Here is a 12274-nt window from a genome sequence, read left to right on the forward strand (position 1 = left end):
CCCCAAAATCCCCCTCAAACACCCCCAAAATGGGGACCCCCCCCCCAAATCTCCTCCCGGACAGGTGGGACCCCCAAAATCCCCCCCAAAAATCAACCAAGACCCCCCCAACATCCCCCCCAAACACCCCCAAAATGGGGACCCCTCCCCCAAATCTCCTCCTGGACAGGTGGGACCCCCAAAATCCCCCCAAATTCAACCGAGACCCCCCCAAAATCCCCCTCAAACACACCCAAAATGGGGACCCCTCCCCCAAATCTCCTGGACAGGTGGGACCCCCAAAATCCCCCCAAATTCAACCGAGACTCCCCCAAAATCCCCCCAGATCCCCCCAAAAAGGCCCCAAACCCTCTGGGACCCCCCCTCAAAATGGGGACCCCTCCCCCAAATCTCCTCCTGGACAGGTGGGACCCCCAAAATCCCCCCAAAAATCAACCAAGACCCCCCAAAATCCCCCCCCGGACAGGTGGGACCCCCAAAATCCCCCCCAAATCACCCCCAGACCCCCCCAAAATCCCCCTCAAACACCCCCAAAATGGGGACCCCTCCCCGAAATCTCCTCCCGGAGAGGTGGGACCCCCAAAATCCCCCCAAATTCAACCGAGACCCCTCCAAAATTCCCCTCAAACACCCCCAAAATGGGGACCCCTCCCCCAAATCTCCTCCCGGACAGGTGGGACCCCCAAAATCCCCCCAAAAATCAACCAAGACCCCCCCAAAAATGCCCTAGACCCCCTAAAAAAGGGCCCCAAATCCCCCAGGACCCCTCCTCAATATGGGGATCCGCCCCCAAATCTCCTCCCGGACAGGTGGGACCCCCAAAATTCCCCCCAAAATCACCCCCAGACCCCCCAAAATCCCCCCACAAATCCCCCCGATCCCCCCAATAAGGGCCCCAAAATCCCCCCAGGACCCCCCCAAATCCCCCCAAAATCCCCCAAACCCCCAAAAAGGGACCCCAAAACCCCCCCGGGACCCCCCAAAATCGCCCCTCCCACACTCGGGACCCCCCAAAACCCCCCCAAATTTGCCTCCCCTCCCCCTCCCCATAAAAGGCCCCGCCCCCCCCCCCCCCCCCCCCCCGCCCTCTGGGCCCCCCCCCCAAATTTCGGGGCCCCCCCCGGACCCACCCGGCTCCTGCGGGGGGGGCGGCGGCGCTGTCGCGATAGAGATCGCGATACTGCGGGGGGGGGGGAGGGGGCGGAGAGCGCGGATTGGCTGCGGCGGCCGCGCCCCTCCCCCACCCCCGCCCCCACCCCCCCAATGCGGCACCGGGGGGGGGGGGAGGGGACCCCGAAATGGGGAACCCCGAAAGGGGACCCGGAAATGGGAAAATGCCGGAAATGAACCCGAAAATGGGAACCCCGAAAATGAGAAACCCCAAAAATGAGAAATCCCGAAAATGAGAAACCCCGAAAATGAGAAATCCCGAAAACGGGAAACCCCAAAAATGGGGATCCTAAAATGGGACCCCAAAAATGGGAAACCCCAAAAAGGGACCCAAAAATGAACCCCGAAATGGGACCAAAAAGGGACCCCGAAATCCTAAAAATGAACCCCAAAAATTAAAAATGCCAAAAAATAAAAAACCCCAAAAATGGGATCCTAAAATGGGAGCCCAAAAATGAACCCAAAAAGGGACCCCGAAAATGGAAAACCTCAAAAATTAAAAACCTCGAAAATGAACCCAAAAATGGGGAACCCCAAAAATGGGAAACCCCAAAAATGGGAAATTCAAAAATGAACCCAAAAAGGGACCTGAAAATGAGAAATCCCAAAAATGAACCCCAAAATGAGGATCCTAAAATGAACCCTAAAATGGGAAACCCCAAAAATTAAAAAGCCAAAACCGAACCCAAAAATGGGATCCTAAAATGGGACCCAAAAATGGGAAACCCCAAAATGGACCCGAAAATGGGATCAGAAAATGGGAAATCCCGAAAATGAACCCAAAAATGAGAAATCCCAAAAATGGGGATCCTAAAATGGGACACCAAAAAGGGACCCCGAAATCCTAAAAATGAACCCCAAAAATTAAAAATCCCCAAAAATAAAAAACCCCAAAAATGGGATCCTAAAATGGGAGCCCAAAAACGGGAAACCCCAAAATTGGGGACCCCAAAAATGAACCCAAAAAGGGACCAGAAAATGAGAAATCCCAAAAATGAAACCAAAATAACAAATCCTAAAATGAACCCAAAAATGGGGACCCCAAAAGGGACCCCAAAAATGGGGATCTTAAAAATGGGAGATCCCAAAAATGGACCCGAAAATAGGAAACCCCAAAAATGAGAAACCCCTAAAAATGAACCCCCAAAATGGGGATCCTAAAAGGGGAAACCCCAAAAATGGGAAAATCTAAAATGGGACCCCAAAAGGGACCCCCAAAATGGGAAACCCAAAAAGGGACCCGAAAATGGGAAATCCCGAAATGAGAAACCCCAAAAATGGGGATCCTAAAATGGAAACCGAAAATGCAAAAATCTCAAAAACGGACCCCAAAAATGGGGATCCTAAAAAAGGATCCCAGAGGGGACCCCAAAAATGGGAACCCGTAAAAATGAACCCAAAAATGAACCCGAAAAATTAAAAAATCCCGAAAATGAACCCAAAAATGGGGACCCCAAAATGAGATCCTAAAAGGGGAAACCCTAAAAGGGATCCAAAAATGGGAAACCCCAAGAATGAACCCAAAAAGGGACCCGAAAATGGGAAAATCCCGAAAATGAACACCCCAAAAATGAGAAATCCTAAAATGGAGACCCCCAAAAATTCGGACCCCAAAAGGGACCCCAAAAATGGGAAACCCAAAAACGAAGTCAAAAATTACAAAACCCAAAAATGAAATCCTAAAGTGGGGAAACCCCAAAAAGGGAACCCCAAAAAAATGGAGCAAAAAGGGGATCCTTAAACGGGATCCCCCAAAAATGGGACCCTAAAAATGAGAAATCTCAAAAATGAACCCAAAAAAGGAAACCCCAAAACCGGAACCCTCCCAAACTGGGCCATTTTTGGGGTCCCTTTTTGGGGTTTCCCATTTTAGGATCCCCATTTTTGGGTTCATTTTTGGGGTTTCCAATTTTGGGATTCCCAATTTTTGGAGGTTCCCATTTTTGGGGTGATCCCCATTTTTTAGGATCCAGTTTTGGGGACGAGTCTCCGATTTTTGGGGTTCCCAAGTTTTGGGTTTCCCTTTTTTTTTGGCGGGTTTCCATTTTTTAGGGTTCCCATTTTTGGGGTTCCCATTTCGGGGTCCCAATTTCGGATCCAGTTTTGGGGAGGGGTCTCCGAATTTTGGGTTCATTTTTGGTGTTTCCCATTTTAGGATCTCATTTTTGGGTCCAATTTTTGGGGTTCCCATTTTTTGGAGTTTCCCATTTTTTTAGGGTCCCTTTTTTGGCGAGGGTTCCCCGATTTTTGGGGTCATTTTTGGGGAATCCCCAAATCCCAAATTTTAGCGTTAGGTGAAAATCGGAGCCGCTTTTTGCTCTGCGCGCATGCGCGGGGCGAGCCTTAACAATGACGTAATGCATTACCCATAGTAGGCGTGTCTTCTCAATGACGCAATTCATTATTCTGAGAAGGCGTGGCTTTACAATGACGTAATTCATTATGCGAAGTAGGCGTGGCTTCTCAATGATGTAATTGATTATACGGAACGGGCGTGGCTTCACAATGACGTAATTTTCAGCCGGAGTGGGCGTGGCTTCAGAGCGGAAAGAGGCGTGAATTAAACCCCAAAGTGGGCGTGGCCTCCACCTACCAAACCCCGCCCCTTCCAGGTGTGGGCGTGGCCTGGCGCCAGGTACGGGGTGGGCGTGGCCGGGGCTGTCACGTGACGCGGGGCGGGGCCTCGGGAGCGGCCCCGGAACCGGGGAAGGGACGGGACAGGTGAGGGGGGGGGAGGGGCCCGGGGGGGTTTGGGGGTCCCGGGGGGGGCGGGGGGTGCTGGGGAGGGGTCGGGGGGCGGGGCCAGGGGGGGGTTTGGGGGGCGCGGGGGGTTTGGGCGGGGCCGGGGTGCGGCCGGGGCGTCCCAGGTGAGTTTGGGGCGGGTTTGGGGGGTCCCAGGTGAGTTCGGGGTGGATTTGGGGGGTGTCAGGTGAGTTTGGGGGCTCCCAGGTGAGTTTGGGGCGGATTTGGGGGTTCCAGGTGATTCGGTGGATTTGGGGTGTCAGGTGAGTTTGGGGGCTCCCAGGTGAGTTTGGGCGGATTTGGGGGGTGTCAGGTGAGTTTGGGCTCCCGTGAGTTTGGGGCGGATTTGGGGGGTGTCAGGTGAGTTTCGGGTGAGTTTGGGGTCCCAGGTGAGTTTGGGGCGATTTGGGGGGTCCAGGTGATTGGGTCCAGTGAGTTTGGGGGGTCCCAGCTGAGTTTGGGCGGATTTGGGGTCCAGGAGTCTGGGGGCTCCCAGGTGAGTTCAGGGTGGATTTGGGGGTCCCGGTGAGTTTGGGGGTCCCAGGCGAGTTTGGGGTGGATTTGGGGGTCCCAGGTGAGTTTGGGGCGATTGGGGGTCCAGTAATTCGGGGTGATTTGGGGGTCCCAGGTGAGTTTGGGGCGGATTTGGGGGGTGTCAGGTGAGTTTGGGGGTCCCAGGTGAGTTTGGGGGGTCCCAGGTGAGTTCGGGGAGGATTTGGGGGTCCCAGGTGAGTTGGGGTGAATTTGGAGGTCCAGGTGAGTTTGGGGGGGTCCCAGGAGTTCAGGGATTTGGGGGGTCCCAGGTGAGTTTGGGGGGTCCCAGGTGAGTTTGGGGCAGATTTGGGGGCTCCCAGGTGAGATTGGGGGGTCCCAGGTGAGTTCGGGGCGGAGCTGAAGGGTCCCAGGTGACATTGGGGGCCTCCCAGGTAGATTTGGGGTGGATCTCGGGTCAGGTGAGTTTGGGGCAGTTTGGGGGTCCCAGCTAGTTTTGGGGGTGTTCGAGGGTGTTTGGAGGAGTTCTGGGGAATTTCGGGGGTCCCGGGTGATTTGGAGAGGGGGTCTGAGTGAGTTTCGGTGGGGGGTCCGGTTTGGGGATTCCGGTGTTTTGAGGGATCCCGAGGTATTTGGGGATCCCGGTGAGTTTGGGGGTCCCAGATGAGTTTTGGGTGGATTTGGGGGTCCCAGGTGGATTTTGGGGGTCCCGAGGGATTTGGGGGGTCTCGGTGGTTCTGGGGTGGGTTCCAGGGGAATTTTCGGGTCCGGGTGGATTTGTGGGGGTCTAGGGGGAGTTCCTGGGGGGTTTGGGGGGGTCCTGGTGGATTTTGGGGGTCTGGATGAGTTTTGGGGCGATTTGGGGGTCTGGATGATTTTGGTGAGGGGATTTGGGGAATTTCGGGGGTCCCAGTGAATTTTAGGGGGGTCCTGGGAGGTTCTAGGGGTGTTTGGGGGGTCCAGGTGACTTTGGGGGCCTCCCAGGTAGATTTGAGGGGGTCTGGAGAGGTTTCAGGGGGAGTTTGGGGGTCCGGGGGATTTTGGGGTCCCAGGTTTGTTTTGGGGCGGTCCTGGGTGGATTTTCGGGGGTCCTGGGTGGATTTGAGGGAGTTCCGGAGGAATTTCGGGGGTCTCAACTGAGTTTTGAGAGGGTCTTGAGGGGGTTTGGGGGGGTCCCAGATGATTTGGGGTGCCCAGGGGTATTTTTGGGGGTCCTGATACATTTGGGGTCCCAGGTGATTTTGGGGTCCCAGGTGTATTTTTGGGGTTCAGGTCTACTTTGGGGTCCCCGGCCCCCCATGGCGAGCCCTGCCTGGCCCTGGCCTGCCTGCCTTGCCTGGCCAGAGTAGTACGGGGGATTTGGGGGTCCGGGGGATTTTGGGGGGTCTTGAGGGGGTTTTGGGGGGGTCTTGGGGGATTCTGGAGGGGATTTTGGGGGTCCTGGGGGGGATTTTGGGGGATCCTGGGGGATTTTGGGGGGTCCTGGGGGGATTTGGGGATCTGGGCTGGATTTTGGGGGGTCTGGGGGATTTTGGGGGCTCTTGAGGGGGTCCTGAGGAGATTTTGAGGTTCTGGGGGATTTTGGGAGTCCTGGGGGGTTGGAGTGGATTTTGGGGGGTCCTGGGATTTAGGGGGGGTCTGGGGGATCTGGAGGGAGTTTTGGGGGGTCCTGGGGGGATTTCGGAGGGCTCTTGAGGGGATTTTGGGGGGTCCTGAGGAGATTTTAGGGGTCCTGGGGAGTTTTGGGGGTCCTGGGGGGATTTGAGGGTCTGGGGAGATTTGGGGGGTCCAGGTTGGATTTTGGGGGCGATTTGGGGGGTCCTGGGAAAGATTTGGGATTCTGAGGATTTTGGGGGGTCCTGGGGGATTTTGAGGGGTCTGAGGGTTGTGCGGGTCCCAGGTTGGATTTGGGGGATTTTGGGGGGGTCTGGTTTGGAGTCCTGGGGGGATTTGGGGGGGTTCCTGGGGTCCTGAGGAGATTTTGGGGGATCCCAGGGGGATCTGGAAGGATTTTGGGGGGTCTGGAGGGGTCTTGGTGGGATTTTGGGGTGTCCTGGGGGTTCTGGAGTGGATTTGGGGAATCTGGGAGGGTCTTGGGGAGATTTTGGGGGGTCCTTGGGGTCTGGAGGGGATTTTGGGGGTCTGGAGGGTTCGGTGGGGTCCCAGCTTGGATTTGGGGGGGGTACTGGGGGTTTTGGGGAGATTTTGGGGGGTCTGGGAGGATTTGGGGCGGGGGTGCTGGAGGGGTTTTGGGGAGATTTTAGGGGGTCTGGGACGGATTTTGGGGGGGGTCCTGTGAGAATTTGGGGGTCTGGGGGGGGTTGGGGGATTTTGGGGGAAATTTTGGGGGGCTCTGGTGGGATTTGGGGAGGGTGGGGGGTCTGAGAAATTTTGGGGGATTTTTTGGGGTGGGGGGTTGAGGAGAATTGGGGGGGGGTCGCACCCCGGTTTTGGAGGGGGGGAGGCGTGGCCAGGACTCACCTGACAGAGGTGAGGTTGGGGGGGGGCAGGGAGGATTTTGGGGGTCCTGGAGGGGTTTGGGGGATTTTGGGGGTCCTGGGTGGATTTCGAGGGGTCCTGAGAGATTTTGGGGTGACCTGGGGGGGGTTTGGGGGGTCCTGGGCAGATTTTGGGGGGGTCCTGAGGGATTTTGGGGGGGTTTTGGGGGGTCCTGGGCAGATTTGAGGGGTTTTGGGGGGTCCTGAGGGATTTTGGGGGGTCCCGAATGCCCCGGGACCCTCCCCCAGTGACCCCCCCCGCCCCCCCCCAGCCTCTCCCAGTATAACCAGTAACGGCTCCAGCAACGGCACCGCCCCCCAGCCCGGGGGGGGGCTCTCGGTCAGTGCTGGGGGGATTTGGGGCATCCTGAGGGGATTTTGAATGGGGTCCTGGGGGGGAACTGGGGGGTCCTGGGGGGAGTTTTGAGGGGATTTTGGGGGGTCCTGGGGGGGAATTGGGGGGTCCTGGGGGGATTTTGAGGGGTCCTGAGGGGATTTTGGGGAGGTTTGAGGGGATTTTGGGGGGTCCTGGGGTGGATTTGGGGGGTCCTGGGGGGATTTTGGGGGGTCCTGGGGGGATTTTGGGGAGATTTGAGGGGATTTGGGGGGTCCTGAGGGGATTTTGGGGGGTCCTGGGGGGGATTTGGGGAGGTTTGAGGGGATTTTGGGGGGTCCTGGAGGGAATTCAGGGGGTCCTGGGGGGCATTTTGGGGGGGCTTGGGGTGGATTTGGGGGATCCTGAGGGGATTTGGGGGGTCCAGGGGGGGATTTTGGGGGGTCCTGGGGGGCTTTTGGGGGGTCCTGAGGGGATTTGGGGGGTCCTGGGGGGATTTGGGGGGTCCTGGGGGGATTTTGGGGGGGGTTGGGGGGTTTTTGGGGGGTCCTGAGGGGATTTTGGGGGATTCTGAGGGGATTTTGGGGGGTCTTGAGGGGATTTTGGGGGGTCCTGGGAGGATTTTGGGGGGGCTTGGGGGGGATTTTGGGGGGTCCTGGGGGGATTTTGGAGGGGGTCCTTGGGAGAATTTGGGGGGGGGTCCTGAGGGGATTTGGCGGGAAATTGGGGGGGGGGGTCCTTGGGGTGGTTTGGGGGGGTCCTGGGGTGAATTTGGGGGCAGATTTGGGGTCCCTGGGGGTATTTGGGGGTCACAGAGGAGATTTGGGGCGGTCTTGGGGGCATTTTGGGGGGTCTGGGAAAATTTGGGGGGAAATTGGGGGGGGTTTGGGGGGTCCCTGGGGGTATTTTGGGTTTTTTTAATGGGGATTTTGGGGTTTTTTAGAGGGAATTTTGGGGTTTTTTAGTGGGAATTTTGGGGTTTTTTAGTGGGGATTTTGGGGTTTTTTAAATGGGAATTTTGGGGTTTTTTAATGCGAATTTTGGGGTTCTTTAATGGGGATTTTTGGGGTTTTTTAGTGGGAATTTTGGGGTTTTTTAATGGGGATTTTGGGGGTTTTTAGTGGGGATTTTGGGGTTTTTTAATGGGGATTTTTGGTTTTTTTTTAATGGGGATTTTGGGGTTTTTTAATGGGGATTTTTGGGGTTCCCCTGGGATTTGGGGGTGCCCTGACCCCATGAGATTTGGGGGGGTTTTGGGGGTTCCTTGGGGAGGTTTTTTGGTTCATGGACATCTGAGGAATTCAGGGTTTTTTAATGGGAATTTTTGTGGTTTTTAATGGGGATTTTGGGGTATTTTCACGGGGATTTTTATGGGGATTTCGAAGTTTTTAATGGGATTTTTGGGGTCCCCGTATTTCGGGGTCCCCCTGTCATTCGCAGCCCGCGGGGGTCGTGGTGCTCTCGGTGATTTTCGGGGGTCTGGGGGCTCTGGCGCTGCTGGGGGGTGGTCCCTGGGGATTTGATGATTTCTGGTGGAATTTGGGTTTTTTTTAAGGGGATTTTCGGGATTTATGAGGATTTCGGGGTTTTATGGGGATTTTTTGGGGGTTCCCCTGGGATTTGGGGCTCCCTGAGGGATTTTAGGGGTCCCTGGGGGGGGAGGGGTCCTTGAGGAGAATTTTGGGGACCTGTTGGTGTCTTTGGGAATTCGATGAGTTCTGGTGGAATTGAGGGTTTTTTAATGGGGATTTTGGGGTATTTTCACGGGGATTTTTTGTTTTTACCAAGTTTTTAACGGGATTTTCGGGGTCCCCCGTATTTCGGGGTCCCCCTGCCATTCGCAGCCCGCGGGGGTCGTGGCGCTCTCGGTGATTTTGGGGGGTCTGGGGGCGCTGGCGCTGCTGGGGGGGGTCCCTGGGGATTCGATGATTTCTGGTGGAATTTGGGGGGTTTTTAAGGGGATTTTCGGGATTTATGAGGATTTCGGGTTTTATGGGGATTTTTTGGGGTTCCCCTGGGATTTGGGGCTCCTGAGGGATTTTAGGGGTCCCTGGGGGGGGGGGGGTCCTTGAGGAGAATTTTGGGGACCTGTTGGTGTCTTTGGGAATTCGATGAGTTCTGGTGGAATTGAGGGTTTTTTTAATGGGGATTTTTGGGATTTTTACGGGGATTTCGAAGTTTTTAACGGGATTTTCGGGGTCCCCGTATTTCGGGGTCCCCCCCTGTCATTCGCAGCCCGCGGGGGTCGTGGCGCTCTCGGTGATTTTCGGGGGTCTGGGGGCGCTGGCGCTGCGGGGGGGGGGTCCCTGGGGATTTGGTTTTTTAATGGGGATTTTTGGGGTTCTTTAATGGGGATTTTTGGGGTTCCCCTGGGATTTGGGGGTGCCCTGACCCCATGAGATTTGGGGGTCCCTGGGGGGATTTTGGGGGGTCCTTGAGGAGGTTTTTGGGTTCATGGACATCTGAGGAATTGGGGGTTTTTTAATGGGAATTTTTGTGGGTTTTATGGGGATTTTGGGGTATTTTCACGGGGATTTTTTTGTTTTTACGAAGTTTTTAACGGGATTTTCGGGGTCCCCCTGATTCGGGGGTCCCCCTGTCATTCGCAGCCCGCGGGGGTCGTGGCGCTCTCGGTGATTTTCGGGGGTCTGGGGGCGCTGGCGCTGCTGGGGCTGCTCCTGTTGGCCGCACTGCGCCTGCGCGAGAAGCGCCGCACCGAGGGCTCGTACCGGCCGAGCCGCGAGGAGATGGGGGGGGGGGCGCGCGCGGGAGCGCCCCCGGGCCCCGCCCCGCTGCGGCTGCCGCCGGAGGAGCGGCTCATCTGAGAGACCCCTCCCCAAATTGGGCACTGAGACCCCTCCCCAAATTCTGCATCCCTGAGACCCCCGGGCCCGGCCCCGCTGCGGCTGCCGCCCGAGGAGCGGCTCATCTGAGAGAGACCCCTCCCCAAATTCTGTATTGGGACCCCCGGAGGAGCGGCTCATCTGAGAGAGACCCCTCCCCAAATTCTGTATTGGGACCCCCGGGCCCGGCCCCGCTGCGGCTGCCGCCGGAGGAGCGGCTCATCTGAGAGAGACCCCTCCCCAAATTGGGCATTGGGACCCCTCCCCAAATTCTGCATCCCTGAGCCCCCCCGGGCCCGGCCCCGCTGCGGCTGCCGCCCGAGGAGCGGCTCATCTGAGAGAGACCCCAACCCAAATTGGGCATTGAGACCCCTCCCCAAATTCCGCATCCCTCATCTGAGAGACCCCTCCCCAAATTCTGCATCCCTGAGACCCCTCCCCAAATTCTGCATTGAGACCCCCGGAGGAGCGGCTCATCTAAGACCCCTCCCCAAATTCCGCATCCCTCCCCCGAATTTGGGGCTTTTCTGGGACCCCCTCCCCAAAATTTTGGGGGGGTTTGGGACCATGGGAGTCGTTTTGGGGGGGCCAAAAAGGGCTGGACCCCCCCGTCTGTGACCCCCCTCAAATTTGAGGAGCACCTCATCTGAGACCCCTCCCCAAATTCCACATCCCCCCCCGAATTTGGGGCTCTTCTGGGACCCCCTTCCCAAATTTTGGGGGGGTTTGGGACCATGGGAGTCATTTTGGGGGGGTCCTGGGGGGGGTGCAGAAGGGCTGAGACCCCCCCCCAATTTGAGGAGAGGCTCATCAGGGACCCCTCCCCAAAATCTGGGGGTCATTTGGAGCCCCCTCCCCAAAATTTGGGGGTCATTTGGGGCCCCCATTTGGACCATGGGAGTCATTTTGGGGGGGGCCAGAAGGGCTGAGACCCCCCCCAATTTGAGGAGAGGCTCATCTGGGACCCCTCCCCAAAAATTTGGGATGGTTTGAGACCCCCTCCAAAAAAATGTGGGATTTTTTGGGATGGTCTCCCCAAATTTGGGGGTCCTGGGGGGATTTTGGGGGGTCCTGGGGGGGTTTGGGGGGGGGGGGGTCCCTTGATTGAGACCCCTCCCCACAGGGTGGGGGAGGGGCGCGGCTCAAAGTTTATTTTTGGAAATAAAAATGAAAAATTTGGAAAAAAAAAAATTGCCCAAAATTCTCTGATTTCAACCCAAAATCTCTGGGAATTGCCACACAAAATTCCTGAATTCAGCCCAAAATCTGGGAATTAACAGCAAAAATCTGAAGATTTCACCCCAAAATTCCCTGAATTCACCCCAAAATCTGCAGATTTTGCCTCAAAATCTCTGAATTCCCCCAAAATCCCAGGAATTTACACCAAAATTCCAGGAACTCAGCCCAAAATCTGGGAATTCACCCCAAAATCTGGGAATTCACCACAAATTCTGGGAATTCCCCAAAATTCCCTGAATTCAGCCCAAAATCCAGGGAATTCAACTCAAAACATCCATTGGGAATCCCAAAATTCCCATTATTGACCTCAAAAAATGCAAATTTCACCCCGAAATCCCTCCTGGAACCCAAAAATTCCCAGAATTCACCCTAAAATCCCCAAGTTTGAGCCCCAAAATCCAGGAATTTACCTCAAAATCCCAGGAATTCACCCCAAAATCTGGGAATTCCCAAGATTTTACCAAAATTCCAGGAATTCTCCCCAAACTCGGCCTGGTTTTCCTTTATTGATTTCCCTGAGGGAAATGGGGGGAGGGCAGCAAAAAATTCAAACATTCCCAGAATTCTGGAGATTTTTCCCGGAATTCCAAAGATTTTTCCCAAAATTCCGAAGATTTTTCCTGGAATTCCGAAGATTTTTCCTGGAATTCTGAAGATTTTTCCTGAAATTCCGAAGATTTTTCCCAGAATTCGGAAGATTTTTCCCAAAATTCCGGAGATTTTTCCTGAAATTCCGAAGATTTTTCCCAAAATTCCGGAGATTTTTCCCAAAATTCTGGAGATTTTTCCTGGAATTCCGAAGATTTTTCCCAAAATTCCAAATTTTTCCTGAAATTTTTGATTTTTCTGGAATTTTCTGTACCTGTGGGGGGAGGGGAGGAGTTACTGGGGATACTGGGAGAGGTTACTGGTGTTACTGGTGTGACTGGGATAGCTCACCTGTGGTTACTGGTGTG

At 55.6% G+C, this 12274-nt stretch overlaps 2 protein-coding genes across 2 annotated transcripts in view; one reads left to right on the plus strand and one right to left on the minus strand.

The window, feature by feature from the left end:
• The first annotated feature begins 3675 nt into the window (after positions 1–3675).
• Positions 3676–10939, plus strand: CRB3 (crumbs cell polarity complex component 3). Its single transcript, XM_064738192.1, has 4 exons — positions 3676–3680; positions 3783–3805; positions 7175–7242; positions 9846–10939. The coding sequence occupies exons 1-4, from the start codon at positions 3676–3678 to the stop codon at positions 10059–10061; spliced, it is 312 nt and encodes a 103-aa protein (XP_064594262.1). The 3' UTR covers positions 10062–10939.
• Positions 10940–11784: 845 nt separating this feature from the next.
• LOC135461201 (adhesion G protein-coupled receptor E5-like) overlaps positions 11785–12274 on the minus strand; it is a 32006-nt gene continuing 31516 nt past the window's right edge. Inside the window, exon 20 of the mRNA XM_064738193.1 lies at positions 11785–12180. The gene's annotated coding sequence lies outside the window, so the exon portion shown is untranslated. The remainder of the gene's footprint in view (positions 12181–12274) is intronic.

The sequence above is a fragment of the Zonotrichia leucophrys genome, unplaced genomic scaffold (assembly GCF_028769735.1).
Source record: "Zonotrichia leucophrys gambelii isolate GWCS_2022_RI unplaced genomic scaffold, RI_Zleu_2.0 Scaffold_219_84121, whole genome shotgun sequence".
NCBI classification, from domain to species: Eukaryota; Metazoa; Chordata; class Aves; order Passeriformes; family Passerellidae; genus Zonotrichia; species Zonotrichia leucophrys.